General features: G+C 43.6%; 1 protein-coding gene across 1 annotated transcript in view; it reads right to left on the bottom strand.

Moving 5' to 3' along the window:
- Positions 1 to 1,188: 1,188 nt before the first annotated feature.
- The window catches only part of LOC147117078 (uncharacterized), a 39,600-nt gene continuing 16,368 nt past the window's right edge, over positions 1,189 to 24,420 (bottom strand). The window contains exons 5-6 of the mRNA XM_085987697.1: positions 7,733 to 7,914; positions 1,189 to 7,609 (exon numbers count right to left, since the gene is read on the bottom strand). Coding sequence (XP_085843823.1) covers positions 2,030 to 7,609; positions 7,733 to 7,914 — 5,762 coding nt within the window. The 3' untranslated portion in view covers positions 1,189 to 2,029. The remainder of the gene's footprint in view (positions 7,610 to 7,732; positions 7,915 to 24,420) is intronic.

Below are 24,420 nucleotides of genomic sequence, written 5' to 3'. Positions count from 1 at the left end.
CTCTCGGGAGCCGCAAGCCTACATTTCGTTGTACTGCACTTGTGCACTAACAATGACAATAAAGCTGATTATTATTATTATTATTATTATTATTACCAGCCATCATTGTGATTGTATTATAAAGTGTTTTGATGGCAAACTGTTGAAGTTTTGGCCTGTGTCATTTTGCAATGGGACTTTCACATTGAGGGCTTAGGGCACCTTGCGATTGTCAGAATGGTGGTCAGAGTGAGAAGATTCTGCAGGTTCTTCTTTATTGTCGATGCTCTGGTAAGAAAGAGCAAGACTAAAGTGTTTGATTGTGCAGGCTAAGCAAATCTGGCCAGGATGAGTGCGTCCCTTGCATCCCGGGTAGCAATGTTGTCGCTCGCTGCCGCCTTCTGGCCTGTGCATCTTCAGGTGGGTGACTAGCAGCTTGGCGCTTCTGTTGATGCTCCTGCTGTTGGTGCTGCTGTTGCTCATGGTTCTGCTGCTGGCGCGGCTGGTCTGCGTCCGAATCTGATGTCCAGGAGGAAAGGAATTAAATGGTCGTCATGCTTCTGGTGTATGCCTCAGTTGAGGAAGCGCTTAGTCAAGGTGGAGAGAGGGAGTTCCAAGGAGGTCACACTGGAGATGGGTGTCAGGCTCCAAACTTCCCCAAGACTGAGTATGCCTGTTAAAAGTTCCCCCAGACCTGAAACTACAAAGTTCTGCCACCTGCAAATGATCATTGGTGAAAACTCCTTTGTAATGGTGGAGCTGCGGCTGTGAGTAAACAATCTACTTGCGAGGCCGCCAGCATTACCTGACATGTTCCAGAGGAGGTGTGAAGGATGGGGGGAATGTCTAAAAATTGGAAAGGCCTCTCAAGATGGGATTAAAGAGGCTATTAAGTGGTTGTTAAGGGCCTTAAGGGTCTATCCCGTCTCTTGGAGGCGGGATGGAAAGGGGGTCAGAAAACACGCATTTGGGAAAGTTGCTCAGAGGCGGGATGGAGGCGAGATCAGGCCCGCCCGCCATTTTTGCCGATTTTAACAACTCACACGCCTCCAATCCCGCCTCCTCGGGCCTGGCAAAATCGAGCCCCCTGTGTTCCTCATCATAGTGCCCTGGAAACACATACTAGTGGGGAATTCCAGTGAGGAATATTGGGGCCATGGATTCTTAGTAAAACAAAAATCATAAGAACTTACTAGAATTCAGTTGTATTTGCAATAGTCAGATTTTTTTATTATATTGCAGGTTGGTAAGAATATTCACAATTATATCCATATGCATCATAGCATTAAAACAATACAACTTGGCTCTTTAATTAAGAAAGTTACAAATTTTGTAAAATATTCAGCGATAATTCAGAGCCATGTTCCAACTAGAGTTTGACATTTAGTGAAAATATGATTAAGTGATGAATGATATTAAAAGCATATTGCAATGATGTGTTATTTACAGGCTAAAAGGTCCTATTGGAAAAAGTTTGAAAGCTACCATCACATCATGTAATCATACTTATGCGCAGGCATAGCAGGTGAGTTATTTACCTCGATTGTCCTCATTAGTTGTAAGCATTCTTTTGCAAAAATAAATGTACAAAACATCTATACAGAATTCAAAGTATTGTTACATTATTTTTAAAATTCCTCTAATACAGATAGATAACAATAGAAGAAGCATGTTAACTGAGAGAAATAACATAGCTGATCTACCATGTCACCAATTAATCATCTCCCATTGGGTAATATTCCAGAATGGCTTTTCTGATTCTCAGAATATGATGTTTGCAGGAACTAGGTACCATGGCAAACTTCTGAGAATGTCTAATGTTAATCAAAGGCAACAAATTAATATTTCATTATGAAATAAAATGCAAATCATTACTTGAGTGATATAGCATTCAGAATCAATAAGTTGTGTAACTGTTAGAAGCACCTATAGTATGTTTGGAGAACTGTGGGATAACGATCCTGAGTGGAAATGCTGAAAAAGCATTACTATTTTCCACACAAGTGGAAATGTAATTTCTCCTTCATCAGTGCAACTAATAGTAATTATTTTAGAGCTGAGCATTTTCATCAGGTGTATCACCCAAAGGTTTGTTCAGTGGCAGAATTGTTTCTGCAAAGTGTGATTGGTCAGCATTTTGCTCTTCAAGCAGTGACACCACAGTGTGTATTGTTGTCTTTGGATCAAGAAATGTTACGAGTGGCAAGCTGATACTTTTTTCCTGATAAATACGATTCTGTACCGTCATACTTAGCATGGAATCAAGGCCAAAGCTGGAAAGATATGTTTCTTTTGTAAACTCTGCAGGATCAGCATTGCTGACTTCAGACAACAATGCAATGATATACTGCTCAGGTGTCGTTGCTGAATTACTGGCTAACACTTGCTTTTGATTGACCTGTGTTTTACTGATTTCATCCTGTACAAGTGAAAGGAATCGTGCTTTGATTGATGGATTTTGAGAGACAACATTATTATATAAAGCTGAGAAATTAAATTTACAGATAGCATGTTGTGGATTGTTCAGTACCAAGGAGTGTTCAAGGCATTCAGTAATTTCTGAAATTTCCAAAATCATTATCCCTTTTGATTCCAAAAATCTTTGAGTGCTATCCTTATTGAGTAATAGGCCAAGGTTTAGCGCACCCCAGTTTATCGATTGCCCTACAAGCCCATGGTTTCTTCTATAGTGGACAAAGTAGTCAAGAAATGAGTTTGCCGCAGAATAGTTTGCCTGGGCAGAATTTCCACTGAATGATGCAATTGATGAGTAACATACAAAGTAGTCCAGCTGGAGGGATTGTGTTGTACTGTGAAGATTTAGAACCCCTGCAATTTTGGGACTCAGAACTTTTTCAAACAATGATTTATTTAGAGTTTGAAGAAGTCCATCATGCAATACAACAGCACTGTGAAACACTCCTTTAATTGCAATCTTTGGGAAGGAGTGAAGAAAGACATTAATTGCTTTCTCAACATTTGACAGAACTGAAATGTCACAGGCTATGCTAACTACACTGGTCCCAAACTGATTCCATAGATTTCTAAATTCTGCCTGCTTCTCAGTAGATGGCGTGCTCCTTGACAGAATAACAACATATCCACCACCATGTTTGGCAATGAAATTTACTGTCTGAAAGCCAAGGCCCGAAAGTCCCCCTGTCACTATATATGCAGCATCACTTCTAAAAAGTTGTTTTTGACTGTGGTACACAGGTATCTCTGACACCCTACTATTTGATGCATTTGTGCTCTTCAGGTCTACAATTGGGACAGCTTTGCAGGCGAAGTATGACTCCTCCCTGCATTCATCCACATCAAAGATCATTTGCTGAAAATTAATCTTTGGTAAATCAAGCTGTTGCCTCTTTAATTGCATTGATCTCATCCACTTAAAAACATCATGTGCAGATTTCATAAGACGTTGCTTTTGAAATATGTTAGCTACCTGCAGAACGTGAACATGGACATTGTCCTTTTCACAACCAAGAATGTTTTGAGAAGAGTCAAACACAAGATTGTTGTCAAAGAGAACAACATGTCTAGGAGAAGAACTGTTGACATACTTTGCAACTAAGGATGTCTTAAAAGGTGGCAGAAAAAGCAATGCATCAGAATGAATAGAAGCATGTGAATAGTCATTAGGTTCAGTTAGAACTTGTACTTTCCAGCCCAACTTGCTAGCTGCCACGGACAAAACTTTACCTAAACATGATTCTGGTGCCATGGAAACAATTGCCAAGCATTTGTGATATTTAGCTCTAGGTAAAATGTTATGGAGTATTTCCCATGCGAGTATAAAGTATGAAACGCATGGTGTCCGCTTCAGCAATGGAATTTTACTGCTTTTGTAACAAACAGATGCAGGAAGGCTGACTGTTGAAAATGCAGCAACTGGGTAACATGCAACAACATGATCTCCTACTTTGCAGGTCTTTACATCATTGCTGACTGCTGTGACTGTACCACTAATGTCTAGAGCGATTAATTTGTGCCCCTCAGTCATAGTTTTGTTCCAGTACAGTGTCCGTCCAAAGTTCATAGCTGAGACACTGACTGGAAAGTAATCTGACGAATGGATGCAAATTGAATCAATTTTAACGTGTGCCGTTTGTTTTGTGGGCTGATTCATTTTGCCTTCTTGCAGCTTTGCATGGAAATTCACAACTTTGTAGGGATCCATTGTCTGGAAAATAACATTTTCAACACCAGAGTAAGGAACCATGCTGTAAATATTGTCTGAACTTTTATTGCTTATTCTTGTGATGCGGGAAGTATGCATCTTTCCCAGCCTAATTATTACTTCAGGGTAATTATGAGGCAGGCTAATTATTTTAGCTAATGCTGTAATATCTGCATCAGTGACAGAGCTGATGTCAATCAGCTGGAAAGAAACCTCTTGAAGTTCTACAACACACGATCTGGTCATACCCCATAAGGCAAAACCTGGAGTGATTTGATCCACTGTTTTTTCTGATGTCCTGTAGGTGATTGTTCTGACAGACTTTGTGGATTTTTTCTCTCGAACCAGTTGAAGGACTTGACGATAAATCTCACAGCAGCAGCTGACATGCTCCACCACTGCGTTGCTGTTCTGGTCAGTTAAGTTTTGAATCCCCCACAGGAATAACACTTCATCAAAGCTGTTCAAATCATTCACATTGTGCTGTCTTAGAATCTGTGTAATTCCTGTCTCCATCAATGTCTTAGGTTCCTGGTAAGGAATATATGAGGACTGATTGTGCAAGTGTCTTTGAAGACTTTTAGCAATTCCATAGTTATCCGCAAATACCAATGATTTTGGTGCAGAAGCATGATCTATACCTTTGGGAAGGTGAACAATTTCCTTCCAGTTATTTTGGTAGAAAAAGTTACTGAATCCTGTGGAATTTTGTTGGCTAAGAAATGTAATTCTGACATTTTTTAGTTCTGCAATGACTGTGCCCTTTGTATCTGTAAACCCCCCAGAGACCTCAAAAAATTCTGCAGTATTTTTACATGTCCTCATATACATCATCATTTCCTGTTGCATTGGTCGACACACTATCAAACTCCCTATGGATGTTGGGAACCCTGCCCTAGACTTTGATATTTTAATTGCTACAAAAGCAGTCAGTTGCATATAATAATCTAAAATGACTGGATGAATGTAGAATTCATGCATCTGCAACACAATCTCGTCTGGTACTTTAACACGTGTTATGGCTTCCTTTAATTCGTCCCCACAGAACACATCTCCAAGGTGTCTGAAAACTGAACCATACTGGAAACCTAAAGAGGAGAGTTCTTCATAGATGTCTTCTGGCTTTATCCTTTCTTTGGTCCTTTGTAAAATAGGTCCAAGAGCGATTCTACTTTCTTCAACAGTGCATTCCTTTTCTTGATGAACCTCTCCCTTCGCATAAGTGGCAGTAGATGCCAAAACAGTAAACTTGGTCACTTTGTCTTCGCTGTTGAGCTGTACCTTGAGCTCAGTTGAGTTTGGTTGCACAATACAGGGATTGGAAAATATAATACTGATTTTGCACAAACTGAGGGGTATCTTTGGCTTAATACTTGCCAGTGCAGATGCTAAGCCAAGTTCCACATGAAGGGAACCAGGTAATATAGGTATTCCATTGTTTTTGTGCTCCATTATATATGGCGCTGTTGTTGGTGTTAGGTTGTAGTTGTATTCCTTGCTGTCTTTGTTTGAACTGCTGAGGAAAGGATGAGTGGTAGATGCTATATTTTCGTTACCTTGCCTAAAGCCTTCAAAATTGACGTTAAGCTTAGTACGGTCAAACTTATAACATGGATACAATGTTGGAGCAGTCTCACGTTCTGCATAGATATTTTGCCAGTTAGGATTGTACCCTAGTTCAAAGTGTTTTGATACTACTGAAAGCAATGTTTCATAATCTCTATCTGGCTGTACTGCAGGAAAAACCTGAGTCTCATTCCCTACAATTTCTTTGATGTATCTTTGTAAGGCCCTTCTTGGCCCTATTTCTACAAACACGGCGCTTTTCACCTCTGCAACAGCAGCTCTTATGGCTTGTTCAAAAGCAACAGGATTGTGAATATTTCTGGCCCAATATTTGCCTGTGACAAAGTCATCTCCTGAAACCAACTGTCCAGTAACAGTGGAAATTACTTTTGTCTCTGTTTCATGTTTTTCTAAGTTGCCTATGATCTCTTCCACCTGCTTTAAAATTGGTTCCATCAAGTGACTGTGATATGCTGCTGGAACATCCAAAGTATGAAGGAATACATTTTTGTCACCAAATGAACTGGATAACTCTGTGTACAGTTTGTCGATTGCACTGGAGTCACCTGACACTGTGCATGATAAGGGACTATTGAATGCAGCAATGCAGAGTCTCCCTGAATAGGAATCAAGCTTGTCTGACACTTTTGACACGGGTAAATTGCTAACCACCAACATCCTCCCTCCTGTTACTGTTGACTGTAATGCACTTCTGTGGTAAAGCACCTTTACAGCATCTTGTAATGAAAGTATCCCAGCACAATGTGCTGCAGCAACTTCCCCAACCGAATGGCCAATGATTACATCAGGCTGAACTCCCCAAAACTTCAAAAGAGACACGATTGCTACCTGAATGGCAAATAGCAGCGGCTGTGCTATGTCTGGTTTTGTGAAGTCATCACAGTTGTTTTGAATTATATCTATTAATTTGATGTCTGTGTATGGTTTGAATATTCTTTCTATCTCTTCCATCTGTGTCCTGAACACTGGTTCTGTTTGTAGAAGTTGTTTGCACATACCTCGATATAAAACACCATTGCCACAAAACACAAAAATTAGCTTTACACCTCGCTTGATCTGAGCCGCTTCAGTATCTGCGGCTGATTTAAGCTGCTGCTGTAGATGACTGAGAGAAGATGCCACAAATGCCTTTCTGTATCTATGATTTTTGTGGCTTCTTCTGCATGCAGATGTATATGCCAGGTTCTGGAGCACTGTGTCATCACTTTCCCTTATTTGGTGACTTGTCTCTTTTATCATCATTCTAACTGAATTCTGGGAGGCAGCAGAAAGCACAAATATTTCTAAGGGTTTTTGTACACAGTTCTGAACAGAATCCTGCTTGTACTGCTTTACTACTACATGAGCATTTGTTCCCCCAAATCCAAATGAGTTGATCCCTGCCATCTTCTCTTTCTCCCAATGTTCTTCCCATTTCTTCACACTAGTTGGAATATATAGATTCAAAGCTTTTGCATTGATGCTTGAATTCTCCTCAGAGTAGTGAAGTGATGGCACGATTTTTCCATGATACATCATGAGGAGAACTTTAATTAAACCTGCAGCTCCTGCAGCTGACTCTGTGTGACCAATGTTTCCTTTGACAGAACCCATGATAAGTGGAGGTGAGTTTGAATGCCTGGATTGTGCAACAATATTTGATATGCTGGCTGCTTCTGTAGGATCACCAGCTGGTGTTCCGGTTCCATGAGCCTCCATGTACTGAATCTGTGATGGGTCAACATTCCTGGGGTAAATACTTCTCAACAGTTCTTCTTGCTGCATTTGGGAGGGTCTGGTGATGGGTGTGACTGTCCTACCATCCTGATTGACTGCAGTACAGGCTATTACTCCCCAAATCTGATCATGGTCCTTCTGTGCCTGTTAGCAGGATTAATGGATATGACAATTTAATCATAGGAAAGATATTGGAATACATATTAATATTTAAGTGGCTATTATGGATAAAAATGTAGAGAAAGATGTGTATTAGTTGTGCATTACCTTCGCTAGCGGCTTCAAGAGAAGAATTCCACAACCTTCTCCTCTTCCATACCCATTAGCATTGCTGGAAAATGGCTTGCTCATTCCATCTGGAGATATCATTTTTGCTTTGCTAAGTGCTACATTGACTCGTGGTTCAATGATACAGCTCACTCCCCCACAAACAGCCATCTCACAATCACCTGAAAGATCAAAATGTGAGTTTGAACAGTGTCTGTGTGTACAAAATTGGACTTGATAATAGTAGTTTGTAATACAAATATTGACAAAACTGACATAGGCACAGCTAAAAACAATATCTGTGATACGCCAGGGCATGACTTAATTTCGCTTTCACAGCCACATCTCTTTCCTCAGCAACTGTCTCCGGCTCTGACTTATTCCATGTGGATTCCAATTGAAATTCCACCCTTCATGTTTCAGATCCAGCCATGATTACAGATATCTCCAAGATATTCAGTGTTCCTCAAAACACTGCTCTTGCTGCATCTTGAAATCCACACTCAACGCCATGTGCTGCCATATGCACGCTCTCGTCCTCTTTCCTCAACAGCACCAAATCACTCTATCTCAAAGCTGGCTTCAAAGTTCCATTTCATCCTTCACCTCATCTTGGATATGCACCTGAAGTCCTGTGACCTACAGGGCTGCAGCCCAAGAGCTGAAAAGTGGTATTAGGCTGGATAGTTCTTTTCGGCCATCACAAACACGATGGGCCGAATGGGTTCCTTCTCTGCCGTAAATTTCTGTGATTCTTCTATGCTTCTATGATCCGGCGCTTTAACAAAAAACATTTTTTCTTCCTTTCATGTGTCAAGGATCACAAGCTTCAACAATTCTTGGATACCAATGTCCCTCCGGATTCTTCTCCCCCTTCACTTTCTTCTGACCCCATCCCTCCTTCCAATCTCACCCTTTGCCGTGTTTTCACTATGCCCTCTGACCTTCCGCTCTCTGACCCCAAATGAATAGTCCTCAGCAAAGCCCTCAGCTTCATCCCCTATCGCCCCCACCTCAATGAATTTCAAGCGCAGTACGACCTTGTGCTCGTCTTCTGACGTCTTCGCCTCCGCATCCACTTCTCTGGCCAGGAGACTTCCACCAGCACAGTGGACCCTATCTCCCATCTTTATAATTCTTGTTCCACCTGGAATCCTCCCTCTGGCCTCTTACCCGCTCTAGATCCTTTCATTGGGAACTGCCAGTGTTCACATCAGCTGTCTCAATCTCTCTACTCTGCTCACTCACTCTAACCTTCCTCCCTCTGAACTTGCAGCACTCCGTTCTCTCAGGTCTAACCCTAATATTGACATTAAACCCGCTGACAAGGGTAGCATTGTTGTTATTTGCCAAACCGACCTCTACCTTGCGGAGGCTGAACCCCAACTCTCTGACACCTTCTCCTACCTCCCCGTTGACCATGACCCCACCACTGAACATCAAGCCATCATTTCCCAGACTGTCACTAATCTCATCTCCTCTGGAGATCCGTCCTCCACAACCTCAAACCTCATAGTCCCCCAACACTGCACAGCCCACTTCTACCTCTTTCCCAAGATCCACAAACAGAACTGCCCTGGTAGACCCATCGTTTCAGTCTGTTTTTGCCCTATGGAACTGATTTCTTTCTATCTCAACTCTATTTTTTCTCTCCTTGTCCAGTCTCTTCCCACCTACATCTGCGACTCTTCCGATGCCCTCCGCCACTTTAACAGTTTCCAGTTTCCTGGCCCGCCTTTTCGTGGGATATGTGGAACATTTTTTATTTCAGTCCTAGTTAGGACCCCTCTCTCACCTCTTTTCCCAGTACACTGATGACTGTATCGGTGCTGTTTCCTACACTCGCCCCAAATTGGAACATTTCATCAACTTTCCACCCTTCCCTTGCCTTCACATGGTCCATCTCCGACTCTTCCCTTCCCTTCCATGACTTTTCTATCTCCACTTCTAGGGATAGACTATCAACCGATATCCACTATAAGCCCACTGACTCCCACAGTTACCTTGACAATACTTCCTCCCACCCCACTTCCTGTAAGGGCTCTATTCCTTTCTCCCAGTATCTCCATCTCTGTCGCATCTGTTCTGATGATGCCAACTTCCATACCAGTGATGCCGATATGTCTTTCTTTTTCCGCAACCGACGATTCCCCTCTACCGTGTCTGTCCCATTTCCCGCACTTCTGCCCTCACCCCCTCCCCTCCCTCCCAGAACCCTGATAGGCTTCCCCTTGTCCTCAACATCGACTTCACCAGCCTCCACATTTAACGGATTATCCTCTGCCATTTCTGCCACTTCCAGCGTGATATCACCTCCAAACACATCTTCCCCTCCCCTCCTCCTTCAGCATTCTGAAGGGACCGTTTCCTCCGTGATACCCTGGTTCACTCCTCAATCACCCCCAAAACCCCTTCCCCTTCCCATGGCACCTTCCCATCCAAGTGCAGGAGATGGAACACCTGCCCTTTTACCTCCTCCCTTCCCACCATCCAGGGCCCCAAACAATGCTTCCAGGCGAAACAGCGATTTACTTAGGAACATAGGAACAGGAGTACGCCATTCAACCCCTCGAGCCTGCTCCCCCATTCAATGAGATCATAGCTGATCTATGACCTAACCATATGCCCACCTTTGGACCATATCCCTTAATACCTTTGGTTAACAGAAAGCTATCAATCTCCGATTTAAAATTAACAGCTCATCTAGCATCAATTGCCATTTGCAGAAGAGAGTTCCAAACTTCTACCACCCTTTGTGTGGAGAAATGTTTCCTAATTTCACTCCTGAAAGGTCTGGCTCTAATTTTTAGACTATGCCCGCCTAGTCCTCCCCTCCCCCCTTTCCCTACTTACACTTCTTTCAATTTAGTATACTGTATCCACTACTCACGATGCGGTCTCCTCTACAGTGGGGAGACCAAACGCAGATTGGGTGACCACTATGCGCATCATCTCTGTTCAGTCCGCAAGGGTGATCCCGAGCTTCCGGTCGCCTGTCATTTTAATTATCCGCCCCACTCTTACTCTGACCTTTCTAGTCCTCGTCCTCCTACACTGTTCCATTGAAGCTCAACATAAGCTCGAGGAACAGCACCTCATCTTTCGATTAAGCACTTTACAGCCTTCCAGACTCAACATTGAGTTCAACAATTTCAAATCATAACCACTGCCCCCATTTTTTCGGACAGCAGCTGTTGGTAATGATTCTATTATTCTCATTTACACCTCCTCTGGACCCATCTTTTGTTTCTTTACTTTGTCATTACCATCCACTTTTGCCTTGGACCATCATCCCTTTTGTCATTTAATCACTCCTGCCTTCCACCCTATCACAGACCTTCCCTTTTGTTCTTTCCTCCCCTCCCCCTTTCCCAGTCCCTGTATTTTTTCCAGTTCTGACAAAATGTCATCGAACTGAAACATTAACATTGTTTCTCTCTCCACAAATGCTGCCTGACCTACTGAGTATTTCCAGCATTTTCCATTTTTATTTCAGATTTCCAGCATCCGCAGTATTTTGCTTTTGTATGGCTTAATTTTTGTTGCTTACTTCTGTGGTGTTAACGGTTAACATACATCTAAATATTCATTTATTTCTCAATTTAAGTAATTGTACTTCAAAGCACAGTATATCGTTTTAAGGGAAAGCAAAAAGGTTATATTCATAGGTTAGTAATAAAGCTCAAATACTTGGTGAATGCAACCATACTGAAACTGAGACACTTCCAACACACACAGTTACTTTACTGTCTCCCTGAATTACTCAGCTAAATTGCCTAATAAATAATCATTTGATCCTTTAAAAACTGTCTTTAGAAGTTAGAGAAATCTATATAATGCAAGTTGCTTCCTTATAAAGTTATTGCAGTCAGAGATTATTCTGGATCTAGAAATTAGTGTTACCAATATTGCTGGCTGAACCTTTAGTGTATGATATTCCTCTGTTCATGATTTAAACACAGACATTAACCTTTTTATTTTAAATGGGTTAATATCTCCACTAATGATAGGTTCAGAACAGATCTAGCAGCTCAAAATTGGGCACCCATAAGGTGTTATGGGCCATCAGCAGCAGCAGAATTGTATTCCACCACAATCTGTAAACTCATGGCCCGGCATATTCCTCACTCTACTGTTACCATCAATCCAGGCGACCAAGCCTGGTTCAATGAGGAGTGTAGAGCATGCCAGGAGCACCACCAGGCGTACCTGAAAATGAGGTGCCAACCTGGTGAAGCTGCAACACAGGACTACATGCATGCTAAAAAGCGGAAGCAGCATGCTATAGACAGGGCTAAGTGATCCCACAATCAACGGATCAAAGCTCCGCAGGCCTGCCACACCCAGTCATAAATGGTGGTGGACAATTAGAAAGAAAGAAAGAGAAAAGCATTTATATATCGTCTTTCATGACCCCAGGATGTTTCAAAGTGCTTTATAGCCAATGAAGTACTTTTTTTTTGAAGTGTAGTCACTGTTGTAATGTAAGAAATGTGGCAGCCAATTTGCACACAGCAAGCTCCCACAAACAGCATTGAAATAATGACCAGCTAATTTGTTTTAGTGATATTGGTTGAGGGATAAATATTGGCCAGGACACTGGGGATAACTCCCCTACTTTTCTTCGAAATAGTGCCATGGGATATTTTTCGTCCACCTGAGAGGGCTGATGGGGCCTCGGTTTAACTCCTCATCCAAAAGACGGCATCTCCAACAGTGTAGCTCTCCCTCAGTTCTGCACTGGAGTGTCAGCCTGGATGGTGCAGGAGGGAGGGCTTCAGATTGTTGGGGCATTGGGACCGGTTCTGGGGCAGGCGGGACCTCTACAGGCCGGACGGGTTGCACCTCAACAGAGCCGGAACCAATATCCTCACAGGGAGGTTTGCTAGTGCTGTTGGGGAGGGTTTAAACTAATTTGGCAGGAGGATGGGCACCAGGATGTAACATTAGAAAGGGGAAATAAAGTGCTCAAAGGATTGGGAGAGGCAGAGAGCACTAAAGTAACAAATAGTAAGTTATTAGGTGGGGTCCAACTAAGAGAGAATACAGGATGGTTTACAGATGGTTTACAGTGTATGTGTGGGAATGCACACAGCGTTGTAAACAAGGTAAGTGAGCTGCAGGCACAAATAGCCACATGGGAATATGATGTTGTGGCAATAACTGAAACCTGGCTCAAAAAAGGGCAGGATTGGGCATTAAATATTCCTGGTTATGCTGCAATTATATAGGGCCCGGTGAGACCATACCTGAAGTATTGTGTACAGTTTTGGTCTCCTTACCTAAGGAAGGATATACTTGTCATAGAGGGAGTGCAACGAAGGTTCACCATTGTTCCTGGGATGGGGAGATTTTCCTATGAGGAGAGATTGAGTAGACTAGGCCTATATTCTCTAGAGTTTAGAAAAATGAGAGGTGATCTCATTGAAACATACAAAATTCTTACAGGGCTTGACAGGGTAGATGCATGGAGGATGTTGCCCCTGGCCGGGGAGTCTAAAACCAGGGGTCACAGTCTCAGAATAAGGAGTCGGCCATTTAGGACTGAAATTAAAGGAAATTTCTGCTTTGGAATTCTCTACCCCAGAGGACTGTGGAGGCTCAGTCGTTGAGAATATTCAAGACAGAGATCGATAGATTTTTGAATACTAAGGGAATCAAGGGATATGGGGATAGTGTAGGAAAGTGGAGATGAGGTAGAAGATCAGCCATCATCTTATTGAATGGCGGAGCAGGCTCAAAGGGCCAAATGGCCTACTCCTGCTCCTATTTCTTATGTTCTTATCTTACTTATAATGTGTTCAGGAAAGATAGGGAAGGAAAGATAGGAGGTGGTGTGGCAGTATTGGTTAAGGTGAATGTTATAGTGCTGGAGAGGGAGGATGTCCTGGAGGGGTCAAGGACAGAATCGATATGGCTAGAGTTAAGAAATAATAGAGATGCCATTACACTATGGCACCTCTATTACCTCTGCAATGGATGTTGTCTACATAGATTTTTCGGAAGGCGTTTGGCAAAGTACCACATAGAAGGCTGGTTAACAAAATTGAGGCTCATGGAATAGGTGGGTCAGTGGCAGCTTGGAATGATCTGAAGGTATGGTTTACCTGGCCCTTTGTTACCGCGGTGCTCATGGTCGGTCTCTGCGTAAGGCTGTGGTTGCGGCCTAATCGTCTTTGGTCGAGCCTGCCCCACCGTGCCTCCTCGCCATGATGTTCCGTCTGCGTCTTTGAGTTTCGTGTAACCTGGCTTTGAGCATGTGCCTGCTTGTCCCTCAACGCCACACATCTGTGAGTCTGCCTTTCTTCTGCCCGCTTGCTTGCTTGCTTTTGGTTACCGGTGGGGCTACAATTATACTATTTCAAAGTTCGTTATCTGCACGCCAAATCAAGGTTAGTTCTTTGTCTGATTTTTGGCGGGCTCGTTAAGGTGATTATGGTCGTTTACCTTAACTGGTTTTTGGGTGGTTGTCCCGTTGTTAAATGGTCTTTAATGTCTTGGTGTTTGTTTATGCATAATGTAAATCGGTGTCTTCCTGGCTTGGTAGCTAGTTTGAACTGTAGGCGATGATATATTCTAACGGGGCTAAAAATAAACTTACCTTGCTTTAAAGTATTTAAAAATAATAAACCTGTGGAAAAAATGTTTTAATTTTAATTAATTCACCACTTACCTTGTAAAAAGCAGGCCTTACGTCTGCTTTTTAAATTTCTAACTTCTGCAGACTTACCCTCATGGAAAAACCTGTAAAAAAACCCTAAGTTTGATGCCCACGCGCAGCCTCTCCTGCACACGCATTCGACCTCTGAACCCCTGCTTTCAGAGGAACGGAAGTGCCGGTTTCCCGCGCATGCGCAGTGCATGCAGGAAACCGGCACTTCCATCGGACATACGGGTGAGTACCCCATGCGTACTCACCCGTGGAGACCCGAATTTCTGGGCCATTGCGTACAAGAGCTGGTCAGAGGCTGGGTATTTTGCAGCAAGTGATTCACCTCCTGACTCCCAAAGCCTTTCTGCCACCTACAAGGCACAAGTCAAGTGTGTGATGGAATACTTTCCACTTGCCTGGCAGCTCCAACACTCAAGAAGCTCAACACCATCCAGGACAAAGCAACCCACTTGACCGGCACCCCATCCACCACCTTAAACATTCATACCCTCCACCTCTGGTGCACTGTGGGTGCAATGTGCACTATCTACAAGATGCACTGCAGCAACTTGCCAAGGCTTCTTCGACAGTGCCTCCCAAACCTGTGACCTCTACGAGAAGGGCAGCAGGCGCATGGGAACACCACCACCTCCAGGTACTCCTCCAAGTCACACACTATCCTGACTTGGAAATATATCACTGTTCCTTCATCGTCACTGGGTCAAAATCCTGGAACACCCTACCTAACAGCACTCTGGGAGCACATTTGCTACATAGACTGCAGCAGTTCAAGAAGGCAGCTCACCACCACTTTCTCAGGGGCAATACGGGATGGACAATAAATGCTGGCCGTGCCAGTGACGCCCACACCCATGAATGAATAAATAAAAAAATAGAGAACAAAGGAATATCATACAAGTACATTAATCATTGATGCTGACAAGGATAAAACACATAAGGTGTAAGCTACAAGTCTGCACTGACGTTGGAGAGGTTCATCCACTGGCAGTACATAACAGATACTTGGGCATATGCTGCCCACGATTTTCTCACCATGATAGGCAATGCACTCCAGAATTTCTGGTAGGCATTTCTACAATAAAAGGTAAAAATACTTCTATAAGGTAGTAGGAGAGCAATACAATCCGTGATCATAATTAGTATTTAACTGAAATACTTAGGAGAGCATGCAAAAGGACAGAAACATATTTGGCCTTAAACAAATACTTCAGGGAAATGCAAAATGGGTTAACAAGTTAATAGGGGACCATAATAATTGAGAGATCTACAGCAGAGAAGTAAGAAATAATTAAAGGAATTGGTGAGGCTGCAATCAAAATTTTTAATAATCAAATCAGAACAGATTAAGGGCCAGTGGCGGTCAATGTGAATCAGTCGGGGTGTAAGGATTGTTTTTGTTATCGGGATGTGGGCGATGCTGGCCAGGCTGCGTTATTGCCCATCTCTAGTGGTGGTGAATAGATTATATTGATGAGCAGAAACTGGTAGAAAACGATAAGACTATAGACCAGTAAATGTAATGCTGGTTGTAGGGGAAGTTTTTGAAATGATAATGAGAGATCTCTAGCAGGTAAATGCTTAGAAAAGAATAGGCATCAAGCATTCCAGAAAGGGAGATCATGTTTAACTAATTTTCTGGAGTTTTCTAAAGACATTACTGACATACTAGGCCAAGAATTAGAGTAGATATTATATACTTAGATTTTTAGAAAGCTTTTAGAAGGGTCTATATTGACAATTAATGGCTAAGCTAAGGTAAGGACTCACACAATGGGAGGTAAAGCAAAGTATTGGATAGAAAGTTTGCTTGTAAACAAGAATCAGATGTTAGCTGCAGTTTAAAAAAGGCAAATAAGGTACAAGTGTGCCTTAGCCAACAGATAGAATACAAATCAGAACATGATATATTGTTGCTAAGTAAGGCATTGGTCAGATTATTTCTGGAGTACAGCGTGCATTTCTGGTCATTTGGTCAGATTGCTCTTGAGAGGGTACAGAGGTGAGCAGCAAAGATGGTTCTAGGTGTCAGGAATATAACTTATGTAGAAAGGTTAAGGAGATTGGGCTTGGTTTCTATGAAAGACGTAAGACTTCATGGTTACCTAATTGAAGGTTTCCAGATTAGAAGGGAATTGACAAAGTGATCCAGTCAAATTGCTGAGGCCATGTGGAACTTATTCACCCAAAGTGTAATAGTTTTGTGGAATAATTTACCAGGGAAATCTATTGAAACAGACTGTAATTTGCGTTCAACAGATAATTAGATATGCTTCTGAAATGAGAAAAGATTGAGGGATGTGTTTAGAAGGCAGATGAATAAGACTTATCTATCGAAAAAGGAAAAGGCCAAAGGCCTTTCATTATGCTTCTAAAAATTCTTATGTTCTTATGAATACAACTGAATCTTTTATACAGAACCCAACTTATGAAGGTATTTCTTTTCTCATTCAGTATAGGCAAAGAGGTATTGTTTTAATCCTAAACTTGCAATATTGGGATCATTGTAAAAAGTAACACTGGAGTAATCAACACACAGGTATGAGTATATGAATCAACGTAATTGCAAATAATAAACTGATCAGACACAAGAGGCATGTGTTGAGAAATACCTTTTCTATGTATGCTATCATGGAATTAAACCAAATCATCGTTGAATTTATGTGGAAAGATAGGCTTTGTTTTGTACATATTCATATTCATATTTAAGGACTTAGTTACTTCTTGTTAGCTTGACTCAATGGTAGCCTTCAGTCAATGGTTTTGGATTCAAACTGCACTCCAGGACTTGAGTCCCTAATATAGGCTCAAACGTCAGTGCAGTATTGAGGTACCTTCTTTTGGATGGGATGTTGAACTGAGACCCCAATCTGTTCATTCAGATGTATGTAAAAGATCCCATGACATTATTCATGTGTGTCAGCCAGTGGCTCAGTTGGTAGTGTAAGAATTCGCAATAATTTACAGTTCTGAAGATTAATTTTTTTGATTAAAGAATCCCTGGGCGTTGTGCTTTTAAATTTCCAGGGATAGAAATGGCTGTCGCACCACATGGCCGAAGACAAAGGACTTGGAAAGCAGCTTTCTGTGTCTGGAAGTAAGGTTCAATGGAGCTGCCAATCAAAGGGGTGTCCCCACCCCCCCTGCAGCAGGACAATCGATGCCTGTTTACAAAACGTTCTACAATGTTGACTCTAAGATCGAGTGCTTGAAACTGCCAGCATGAACAAAGGAACTTTGTTTGCTAAGCACTCAAGACTGTCAATCAATAGTGGTTCCAGATGACCACAGGGCAATGCTTTGTTTACAAAGCAATTGAATGCTATTAGCATTTGTTTGAATATCGAGTGGATACATCTAAACTGTAGAAGAGGCTTTTAGATCTTGAATGGGGACCGTTTAAGAATTGAATGGGTTTTAAATCACCTAGCATTCTGGACAATAGAGCAGTTGTATTTCCCTTTTGTTTCAGCCCAGGGAGCTCCGGAAGACACATTAACCCAGTCCAACCACTCTGAGTTAGCCAATCACAGCTTTCTCTTGTGTATTGGACCCTTTGGGTGGGAATTTTGCACACAGCCCTTGCAAGGCAGAATGGCAGGGGGCTCACCAGGTCTATATGATAGCTGCTGAGAAGCTATCTCTCTCTTTTTACTTCGCTGGACCACAGGTGAGCAGGGTGTTCTGACCCCTCAGCAAGGCAACCTAGCAGGAGTTAGGGGGTGGTGATTTGAGGGTAATTGCTAAGATTGTTTAAGTAACATTGGAGCCATTTTATCCCTCATTTTCGCCGTCTGCAACCCCCGTTATATAGTTTTACTGTAATTACTGTGTTCGTGTGGCATCGTTTATTCTTTTGATTGTAGTTTATTTAGGTAATAAAACTTGATTTTTCTCTCATCCAAACCACTTGTCCATTTTAATATAATTAATTATAAGTTCCTCCACTCAGAACTGAAGGAGGGGTAGCGATTCGATACCACTGTTTGTAAATTGGTTTAGAGTGCAGCAGCAAAAGGCTGCTGGCCAGGTAAATTACCATAAACCAGTTAAAAGATGCCCCCCTTACAAATGGCAAGCCAGGTAGGAGTGGAGGCAGTTTTTGATTTAATAAGTGGTCTGGATCTGGAGGAAGCATCAGCTATAGTTTCTCTCGTTTTCAGTATGTGGGTAGCCCTGCGGATGTTAGCAGCAGTGTGTAGGCTGACCTATCAGGGTATAGGTGGCTGGGTTAGGAAGGGTGAGATGAGGGTGCAGGAGGAGGTTGAAGAGGCCAAGAATCGGGAGTCCCAGCTTGAAAAATGCCAGGTGGAGGTAGAACGCCTCAGAGAGGTGTATGAGGCCAGAGCTAGTGGAATGAGGGTGCGGGAAGAGAATGCACGCCTCACACCAGAGGTCACAAAATGCCAGGCATTTATAGAGCGCCTTGTGCAGGAAGTCACAGAGGCAAGGGACTGTGAGATGAGGCTACGGGAGGAAATCGCACACCTCACCCAAGAAGCTAGCGAGGGAAAAAGCCATGCAAGGAACGAGATAGGATTCCTAAAGTACCAAATTATAGAAGCAAAGAGGAGCGAGATGAGACTGCGGGAAGAGAATGCCCGCCTCACCTCAGAAGAGACAGAGCAGGAGGAGAAGTTTAGGGAAGTAAAGGCAGCTTATAAGCTGGCCTGCGCCCTAAGGTTTGAGGAAGCAGATCATGGCCCCTGTAGGGCAGAGATAGAAAGCCTTAACATGGCTTTAAAGGCATCAAAGGGGATGATTTGTCTGATCAGCCCGAAGGCAGGTCAGCTGGACTTTACTGGCAGCCCAAGTAGAACCATCCCACAGGCAGCACCCAGAACGGTGCTGGATTGGGAATTAGAGACCCCAAGACCGCAGCCCACAGCTCCGTGTCTTGAGGAGCTCTGGCAGCGAGGAGGGGTGGACAATGGGGTGGTAGGTGAACACCAGCAGGTCCCGCTAGGCAGGCAGGGACCAGGACCAGTGTACCCGCTCCAACAACGGAGGTACGGTCCGCCCGTGAGGAGTGAGCCTGAGAATAGGAATCCTCAGCCCACAGCAAGTTCAAGTTCACAGGCAAGCACTGTGGCTTGTGTGGGGGGAGGAGCCATTCATGTTCAGAGTAAGCTGTTTAAGCCAGGGAACAGGGAAGGAGAGTTCTGGGGCCCCTGTAGAGCAGGTCCAGTAGCAGAAATCCGGGACAAGGGAGGCACACAGGGGATAGTTTTGGCCCCAGACAAAAGGCAGGTCCAAAATTCCCCATTTAAAGCCACCTGGGTGAGGGAACATGAGTTTGCTGTCCATGCAAGTTCAAGTTCACAGCCTGTAAAAACAGGCACTGTGACTTGTTTCCAGGGAAAAGTTGTCCAGCCCACCAATTGGAACACTTCACTACCCCAGTGGGACCCTAGTTTTGCCCAAAGTTCAAATTTAAAAGGATTATGTGGCTCAGAAATAGGGAAACAGCAGCCTGGGATTAGAAATCAGCAGGCTGCTGCCCATTCATTCACTGAAACTGCCCGCGCATGCGCAGTCACTGGTCTGGAGACAAGAATCCCCCAGTCTTCCGAACAGCAGATTCACGCAGGTGCAGTGGCCTGTTTAAAGGGACCAGCTTCTCAGCCAGCTTCTAGAGTGGTCCCCCCCATGATGTGGGACCCTGGGGGGGCAGGGATAGCAATCCCTCTTGCAGGAGACATAGGGAGGGAGCTGACACCAGGTTTTAAACATGGGGGAGAAGGTTCCCAGCCAGCTGGGGCTGTGACCCAAGCACGGGGTCCGCCAGCCAATGTTTCCCCCATAGAGACACCCCTCAGAAGGTCTCAGTGGGTGCCCCAGCCTAAGAAAGCATGGTCACCCACCTTACAGTGGAGTAAGGAGATCTCCCAAACCAGGGAGAAGCCAAAGGGCAGGGGTCCCCACTCAACAGCCATAAGCTGCGGGGGACCAGAGACAGGAGGCAGTCCAGCTTCGCTGCAGCCAGCAGCAATCTGCGACAGTGCCAGAGATTAGCCTGGCCGTCCGGAGACGGGTGGCATTTGTATTATAGCTTTGGTGTGAATATAGCATGCTTTTAAGGTGTATTTTAAGTTTGTTGACATAACTAGTTTCAAGTTTAAGTTTAAAGAAATTTAAGTTTACATGTGTGCCAAATGTTTGTATTTTTGGTCCGAGGTCGAGGGACCCGACCATGTCTCCACCTAAGGCAGCAGGTCAGTGAGACCTGGCTGCATGCCCTTTTAAGTTTTTGCAGGAGATTGGAAAATGAAGCAGTCATGTTCACCCAGCCCGAGCTGGGCATCGAATGAAGATACGGATATGGAATGTTGGGGATCATCTCGCCACTGGGCGAATCCAGGAGACCCCGCAGCGATCTTCGGGAAAAACAGGACAGTGTCCGGAGGAACTTGCCTACTCCTCCTACGGGGAGGAGATGGCCCCAGCTGGGTGGGGCACGGCCCCCAACCCAGCACTATCCTGACCGAAGTTCACTTGCGGGAGACCTCGCTGTTGAGGAGTCATGATGGGGAAGCGCGGGCGCCTTGTCAGATAGGGACGCGTTCCCCGGGAGTGGGTGGTGATGGCCCGGAAAAGATTGCATAGAGGAGGGGGAGACCCAAGAGTTACGTGAGTGCGTTCGGGGAAGGGAGGAACTCACCCGGGGCCCATGGGCTAGGTTAAAGGGTAAGTGTGGTTGGGGAGGATGAGTGGGTGGCCGGATCTGGGATCCAAGTTTGTGTGGGGCCAGGGAGAGCCACCACACAGGCACCCATCATTTTTCTGCAGCCAGTCGAGGGAAGACGGGAGGGGGAGGGACTGGGAGTCATGATCCCATACTCCCCGGTCTCGGTCTGTGCCAAGGTAATTTTATACATGAGGGGTACCCCGCCTCCACAAAAGGACAAGGGAACGGCTCGGGGCTGGTGGAGCAGGCTGGTCTGTAAATCCATTCTGCCTGTTTTAAAGTTTAAGACAATCATAGGGGGGTGGAAGGTACTTTTACTGCCCGGGTGGGAGGAGCAATACCCACTCGAATTTCGTGACCCATCATCGGCACGTGATGGTCATGGTTTTATTTAAGCATGTTGTTTCAAATCTTTAATGTGTTTTTGTATTTTGTGTTACAGCCCCAAGTTGAGCAGAGGCGTAGGACCCTCTCCCTGCTTGGGATCATTTTGATTACATTGTGTTACTGAGATTACAACATTTTGTAATAAGTTATAATGTAAAAGGTGTTTGTAAATTTGGATTACATTGCATAATTTTACAAGCGTGTAAGGGTATGAGACCCCTTATTGTAAACTGAAGTATCTGTAAGATGCCTACCGTACCATGGTTTTTTTTTCTTGAATTTAAGGGGAATAGACGGGACGGGGATCAGTGGCAGATAGCTATTAGGTAAATACAGGGGATGGTTGTTTGTGAGGGGTCAGAAATTATTGCTCATTTCTTCAAGAGGATACTACAAGCAAGCTGGAAGTATCCAAGGGCGGACTGTAAGAATTCGCAATAATTTACAGTTCTGAAGATTAATTTTTTTGATTAAAGAATCCCTGGGCGTTGTGCTTTTAAATTTCCAGGGATAGAAATGGCTGTCGCACCACATGGCCGAAGACAAAGGACTTGGAAAGCAGTTTTCTGTGTCTGGAAGTAAGGTTCAATGGAGCTGCCAATCAAAGGGGTGTCCCCACCCCCCTGCAGCAGTACAATCGATGCCTGTTTACAAAACGTTTTACAATGTTGACTCGAAGATCGAGTGCTTGAAACTGCCAGCATGAACAAAGGAACTTTGTTTGCTAAGCACTCAAGACTGTCAATCAATAGTGGTTCCAGATGACCACAGGGCAATGCTTTGTTTACAAAGCAATTGAATGCTATTAGCATTTGTTTGAATATCGAGTGGATACATCTAAACTGTAGAAGAGACTTTTGGATCTTGAATGGGGACCGTTTAAGAACTGAATGGGTTTTAAATCACCTAGCATTCTGAACAATAGAGCAGTTGTATTTCCCTTTTGTTTCAGCCCGGAGAGCTCCGGAAGACACATTAACCCAGTCCAGCCACTCTGAGTTAGCCAATCACAGCTTTCTCTTGTGTATTGGACCCTTTGGGTGGGAATTTTGCACACAGCCCTTGCAAGGCAGAACGGCAGGGGGCTCACCATAGCTGCTGAGAAGCTATCTCTCTCTTTTTACTTCGCTGGACCACAGGTGAGCAGGGTGTTCTGACTCCTCGGCAAGGCAACCTAGCAGGAGTTAGGTGGTGGTGATTTGAGGGTAATTGCTAAGATTGTTTAAGTAACATTGGAGCCATTTTATCCCTCGTTTTCACCATCTGCAACCCCCTGTTATATAGTTTTACTGTAATTACTGTGTTCGTGTGGCATAGTTTATTCTTTTGATTGTAGTTTATTTAGGTAATAAAACTTGATTTTTCTCTCATCCAAACCACTTGTCCGTTTTAATATCATTATTTATAAGTTCCTCCACTCAGAACTGAAGGAGGGGTAGTGATTCGAAACCGCTGTTTGTAAATTGGTTTAGAGTGCAGCAGCAAAAGGCTGCTGACCAGGTGAATTACCGTAAGCCAGGTAAAAGGTTGGAATTGGTCAGAGCTCAGAGGCAAAGGCTGCTGGCCAGGTAAATTACCATAAACCTGTTAAAAGATGCCCCCCTTACAGTAGCACCCTTGCCTTTGAGTCAGAAAGTTCTGCATTCAAGTCCCACTCCAGAGACTTGAGCACAAAAATCTAGGCTGACACTCCAATGCAGTACTGAGGGAGTGCTGCACTGTCAGAGGTACTGTCGTTCAGATGAGATGTTAAACCAAGGCTCTGTCTGCTCTCTCAGGTGGACGTAAACAATCCCATGGCACTATTTTGAAGAAGAGCAGGGGAGTTATCCCCGGTTTCCTACAATTCAAGAAGTAATTCATTGGCTGTAAAGCACTTTGGGACATCCAGTGGTAGTGAAAGGCGCTATATACAGAAAAGCAGGGCGTTCTCCTGGTGCCATGGCTGCCATTCATCACTCAACTACCATCAAAACTTATCTAATTTGCAGTTTGTTGGACTTTTCTGTCAGCAAATTCGTTACAAAACAGCAGCGCACGTGAAATGTAATTCATTAGCTGTGAAGCACTTTGGAACAATGTAAAAGACCTTCATAAATACAACTTTGTTCTTTATTTCCTTTTCCTGATTTTTACTTATATTACCTAAAATAGTAAATCCAGGATATTCTGCTACTTAGGTTCAGTACAATTGACCACGACACTTTCTTTGACACTATCTGTCAAATTATTTGATTGATTACATCATCATTACAGTTCCCATATATAATGAGCTGCAAAAATATCAGCACAGTTCTCTGACTTTGAAATGCCCTTCCACAATACTGAAAAAGACATTACGTATAAATTACACTGTTCCAAAGAAGCTCAACATAAGCTCGAGAAACAGCACCTCGTCTTTCAATTAGGCACTTTACAGCCTTCTGGACTCAACATCGAGTTCAACAATTTCAGACCATAACCTCTGCCCCTATTTTTTTCACATGGCAGCTCTTGATGATTCTGCCATTGCCATTTACACTTCATCTCGACTCATCTTTTGTTTCTTAACTTGTCCCATTACCATCTCCTTTTGCTTTGCACTATCATCCCTTTTGTCCCTTAAACTCTCCTGCCTTCCACCCTATTACAGACCTTCCCTTTTGTTCTTTCCTCTCCTTCCCCCTCTCCCTGCCCCTACACTTGCTTAAATACCTTTTACATCTCCAACTTTTTCCAGTTCTGATGAAGGGTCATCAACCTGAAACATTAACTTTGTTTCTCTCTCTACAGATGCTGCCTGACCTGCTGAGAATTTCCAGCATTTTCTGTTTTTATTTCAGATTTCCAGCATCCGCAGTATTTTGCTTTTGTCTACGTCTAAAGTATTTCCCCAACTCTCTCAAAAAATTATACATACAATATTATTTAATCCATATTCCATTAAACGCCTTTGTTTTTGTG

The sequence above is a fragment of the Somniosus microcephalus genome, chromosome 5 (assembly GCF_052327205.1).
Source record: "Somniosus microcephalus isolate GS21.2 chromosome 5, FLI_Smic_1.0, whole genome shotgun sequence".
NCBI classification, from domain to species: Eukaryota; Metazoa; Chordata; class Chondrichthyes; order Squaliformes; family Somniosidae; genus Somniosus; species Somniosus microcephalus.
The sequence above is the reverse complement of the archived record's forward strand: the minus strand, read 5'-3'. Positions and strand labels throughout refer to the sequence as shown.